This window comes from Poecilia reticulata, unplaced genomic scaffold (assembly GCF_000633615.1).
Source record: "Poecilia reticulata strain Guanapo unplaced genomic scaffold, Guppy_female_1.0+MT scaffold_506, whole genome shotgun sequence".
Lineage (NCBI taxonomy): Eukaryota > Metazoa > Chordata > Actinopteri > Cyprinodontiformes > Poeciliidae > Poecilia > Poecilia reticulata.
The window spans coordinates 7,901-12,953 of NW_007615265.1; the positions used below are offsets into that span (position 1 = coordinate 7,901).

The 5,053-nt window shown below is 43.5% G+C and overlaps 1 protein-coding gene across 2 annotated transcripts; it reads left to right on the forward strand.

Annotated features, from left to right (window-relative positions):
* The first annotated feature begins 1,020 nt into the window (after positions 1 to 1,020).
* On the forward strand, positions 1,021 to 5,047 carry amigo1 (adhesion molecule with Ig-like domain 1). Of its 2 annotated transcripts, XM_017303564.1 has the most exons (3): positions 1,023 to 1,123; positions 1,386 to 1,500; positions 2,950 to 5,047. In XM_017303564.1, exon 3 carries the CDS (start codon positions 3,049 to 3,051, stop codon positions 4,576 to 4,578), a length of 1,530 nt encoding a protein of 509 aa, XP_017159053.1. In that variant the 5' UTR covers positions 1,023 to 1,123; positions 1,386 to 1,500; positions 2,950 to 3,048; the 3' UTR covers positions 4,579 to 5,047. The 2 variants fall into 2 exon arrangements, with proteins under 2 accessions (XP_017159054.1, XP_017159053.1); XM_017303565.1 differs by lacking the exon at positions 1,386 to 1,500 and having other exon boundaries at positions 1,021 to 1,123.
* The last annotated feature ends 6 nt before the right edge of the window (positions 5,048 to 5,053 follow it).

Consider the following 5,053-nt stretch of genomic DNA (forward strand, 5'->3'; position numbering starts at 1 on the left):
TGTTATATGCCTATATAAAGCCTATTTTGAGAGGATTTTTAAAGTGCTTCCTTCTGAATCGACAGTCAATTGAGAATTGCTTTGCTTGGGGGAAAAAATAGAACTATAATCACCCCTATCATTTGCTCTGCAATATCCGGCTACTTGTGGACTTTTCCATTTCCTCTCCAGAGCTTTTAGCGCGTCTTTGGCGCGGTCACTTTCGGTAAACAGCGCCTTGTGGATTTGAGCGCATTATACCGATCAGCGCGTCCACCACTGCAGTAGCAGCAGCTCTTCGCGAAAAAGAGCCGCATGCGGGCCTGCGTGGAGCCGCAGAAAGCCTGTCATACGTAGACTGCTCATTTTTAATGATCCCAGCGGCTCCCTGCTGCTGCTGCTGCTGCTGATGATGATGATGACGATCAGACCGGACTTAAACCGAACCTGCACCAAAATGCGCCAGAGTCCGGAGCGAAACGTGCTTATGATTTTAAAAAAAAAAACAAGCCGACTACAATCTGATAATTAAATGAAGGTGATTAGTTCACGTAAGCCTGATTTCTGCGTTTTACGTAAGCTTTTTTTTTTTTTTTTTTTTTTTTGCGTAATTTTGCGCCGGGTGCTAGTTGCCTCGTGGAGCGGGATTATTTTGCCAAAGACATCTGAGCAGAGGTTCTCCCTCCTCCCTGCATCAGCCGTCCCCAGCAGCAGACGCGGAAGCTCGCTCAGACAGCTCCTCGCCTGCGGAAACGCCGTAAACAAACGCAGGGAGCTGCTTTCGCGAAATCAGCGACGCCTTCTGCTGCTGCACCCCCGACGACTCAAGGCAAGTGTCCTCTCCTCTCCATCTTTATTTCTTTGTACTTGTTATTTTGTCAACATGATGGTGCAGTGCAACGGCTTGCACGGCTCTTACATAAAATGAGCGGAGGGCAGTTTGGGAACATGACACGACGTGGTGCTGATATTTGCATGATTTTGCCTGTGTGCGTTTATTTTTTTATTTTTATTTTTTTTACTGTGTGCGGTAAGGTGCAGCTGTGTCAGGGAGATCAAGAAATGGCGAGGTAGAGATGGAAAGATGGGCAGAGCACAGGGAATCAGTTTCTGCCTCCGGGAGTGTGAATACACATGGGTTAGCGTGAGTACCGTGTTGTGTGTCTGTTTGTTTTTAAGACAGGCACGTAAAGCTGCATAGGAAAGTTGTGCTGATGGAGAGGTGAAAGCTGAAAGGGAAAATGACACGAACCTCTACACTGGGGGTTTATTTTTTATCAGGAGTCCGCTAAACACATCCTTTACCGAAATTAAATATAGATTTTTATTTATTTTTTTATTTTTTACAAAAATAGTTTGAATTAATGCATTTCCATTTTTTTTTTTTATATAATTTTTTTTCTTAGTTCTTTTCATAGAGGATGGTTAAAGCTGAAGTGTCCGCCAGAGCCGGCACAAGATTGTACAGGGCCTTACGCAGATTTTAATGACTGGGGCTTCTACTTCTTAGCCACTTTTAAGGTGGGTCCTCTTTGTACTCAATGGTCGTGTTTCCAGTTATCAGTAAAAAAAAAAAAAGAAAGAAAGAAAGGAGGGACCTTAAAGTTCATCCAGTGTGGAGGGTTTTCCCCAGAAACTTTCTAAGCCAGATCCACCAGCAGCCTAATGATTTTATGTAAAAAAAATATGTTAAAAGTTGTGAGGAAACATGAAAATATGACAAGGTAATTATGTGTCATTGGAAGACATTGTTGACAATACAGAAACTAGAGTCTTAAAAAGACAAAACACACACAAAATACAATTTGAGTAAATGTAATTTATTAAGTAATCAACTCATGGATCTGAAAAAAGCTATGTAATGCTGGTCACATTTGAAACAAAGAAATTAAAAGAAATAGTACCTAAAATGGACAATGATAAATAAGCATTTTTATATTGTTAACTAAATGTTGTAGGGTACACAATTTAGGTTTTTATAGCATTAAGTTTTTGTGTGTTTTCTACATTCTACCTTTTTGTTTAAAGGTCGTACCTTTCTATTTTGAGGTGCTGTTGCAGAATAGTTTAGCTTGTCCCAAAACTGATGGGATCCTTCTGTATGAATAGTCTGCAGCCCATAAAGAAGTGGATGATGTTGCAGGGGTTAACTATTTATTTACACTTTTAATGATCAGTATTTTATTAAACAGCTGGCTCACTGTAAAAAAAAATATATATATACATATATATAAATCAAGCAACATGTTGAGAAATAAATATAATAGCGTCCTGTTTTGCTAATAGCAGTTCACTCCAAATCAAACAGCAAGTCTCAACCTTTTACGACTTGCAACTAGAACGCTCTCGGCTCGGCTGTGATGTCATTCCAACCTTTGACTTCCAGCGCTAATCAAATGCAGCTTCTGCATGGATTCGGTTGAGGAAGGAGGAGGCCAAGTTTACCTGACAGTTATTGGCAAAATTTGCAATATATATGTCAAGATGGATTTTACAGCAGTTCTAGTGTGAATGAAACGTGACTCTAGCTCAGACACAAGCAGCAGAAAAAATCTGTTGGTAATAAATTGGGAGTCTTCACTTAGTGCAGTGCGGTTATCAAACTTCTGTACCTTGTTAAAGTGTTCACCCCTTCAACCCTGTTCATACCTTTACTCTTTAAAAACACACACTTTAATGTGTTTTATTGGGATTTTGTGATGTACTAGGACGGACTTATTGTGATAAACAATAATATTGTTGAGATTTATGTCCTACGTGAGAGTTGAAGTGTTCTCAGGGCCTCCTGAAGATTTTGCGGTCTTAGTTTGTTATACCTCTGGCTGACAGTTTTATCCTCCATTTAAAAAAAGAAGTAAAATTCAGAGATTTTGTATTATATTCATATGATTAGAGTATTTTCCAGAAACTGCATATTTCATGTTTTGTTTTAAAAATCTATCTAAATAACATGTTTGTCTTATTTTTCAGCTTTTATTCACCAATGTGCTTGGGACTCCTACACCCTAGAGCGTTTTCCTGAAAATGGGATCATAATAAACCTCTGGAGGATTGAGAACAACTGCTAGCATGTTGCGATCTTCCTCCAGAGCAGGTGAAACTTTACCCCTCTGTAAGTTTCAGAGTAAGTTGCAGAGATGGGGCCTGGTTCTCACCCTCTGCGCCGCCGTCCTCTGGCTTCCTGAGGCAGCGGGGTCGACGCTGAACTGCCATACGACGTGCATCTGCGCCTCAAACATCGTTAGCTGCTCCAAGATGGACCTGAGTGCCGTCCCCACCGGTCTGCCTCTCTACACCACTGTACTGGATCTCAGCTACAACGCCATAGCTCTGCTCAGATCTGAATGGACTACAGTCAAGCTTCCGAATCTCCATAACCTCTTGCTCAGCCACAACGATCTCCATTTCCTTTCCTCTGAAGCTTTTATAAATGTGAAGCAACTGCGCTACTTGGACCTGTCCTCCAACAAACTGCAGCAGCTGGATGAGTTTGTTTTTGAGCCTTTAGTTCACTTGGAGGTCCTCTTGCTCTACAATAACCAAATTTCACAGATTGATAGGTCAGCCTTTGTCACCATGGTCAACCTTCAGAAGCTGTATCTCAGCCAGAACCAAATCTCTCGCTTCCCAGCGGAGCTGATCAAAGAAAGGTATCGCCTGGAAAAGCTGAGCCTCCTGGACGTTTCATCCAACAGGATCAAAAAGGTACCCATAGATGACCTTAATACGCTGCCTGCCTGGATTAAAAATGGCCTCTACTTCCACAACAACCCTCTGCAGTGTACCTGTAATCTCTACACACTCCTGGCCCACTGGTACATTCGTAAACTGAACTGTGTTGTGGACTTCAGTGACGAGTTCACGTGCGTCCTGCCTAACTCGCAGAAAACCCAGATTTTCGATCTTAGTGGCGAAAGCATGAACTGCAGCACGTTCAAGGAGGAGGGCGAAGAGGCTTTCCTGGAGCAAACGCTGATCCTCAGCTGTGACACCAAACACCGTGACATGATGAAGACTTGGGCGTTGCCAGGGAATGTTTTGGTGACTTCGGGAGACAACCAGACTGCAAAGGTCCTGCCAAACGGGAATCTGCAGATAAGTCCGGTGAGGTACGATGACTCCGGGACCTACACATGCTTCGCTGTGAGCGAGAGTTTCAATGAGACTATCTACGTTGTGCTGAAGGTTCACAACTTCACCATGCATGGGGCTGGGGAGACTTTGAACACAGCTTACACTACCTTGGTGGGCTGCCTGGCCAGTGTGGTGTTGGTGCTCATGTACCTCTACTTGACGCCGTGCCGCTGTTTCTGCTGTCCCAGCAAGGGGAAGACCCGCGGCGAGGACAGCATCCACTCCTCGATGCTCAGCGTCACTCCCACCCACGAGGACCCGGCGATGAAGGCCGAGCTGAACAGGCACGTTGCGTTCATCGACTCCAAGGACTTGCAGGGCCAGAACGGCAAGGTGAATCCCAACGGGGACGAGGACAATGACGACCTGGATGGAGAGGCCGGCTCTCTCATGAAGGGGAAGAGGAAGAAATCGGTAGCAGAGTCCATTAGCTCCGTCTTCTCAGACACTCCCATGGTGGTTTGAGTCGACATTGACGCTAATGGGCACATTAAGAGCCATGATTTATTGAATTTAAACTCCTACTGTGACCTTGTGCGGGAAAAGGCTAGAGGGACGGATAGCAAACTTATTATTGCATCTGAAAGGAAGCTCAAAGCGAATTGTCATGTTGTCAAAGAGGACAATAAGCCAGACTTTTCCAGCGTTTCAACCTGTAGCAATTACTATTCATACTGTGAAAGGAAAGGATGCATACAAGCGGACCGTGGCGCCTTTTAGAGAAGAAATGTGGTTGTTAGCAGCACTCAGGAAGCGATGTACTACAACCGATTGAGAATTGTGAACAATTGCAGATTTCAAAAACAACATTTTGGTGTAAATCAAAACTGTGGTTTCCTCATAATTATATTTCTAATGAAGAATTTGGATAGGCTGTATCATATCAAACAAAGACAGACACTGACGTGACCAGGCTCTGAGTAGAAGTGACATTCACCTT

What these genes read in the sequence shown, in the direction of transcription:
- amigo1 (XM_017303565.1), top strand. Translation starts at nt 3,049, where the DNA reads ATGTTGCGATCTTCCTCCAGAGCAGGTGAAACTTTACCCCTCTGTAAG.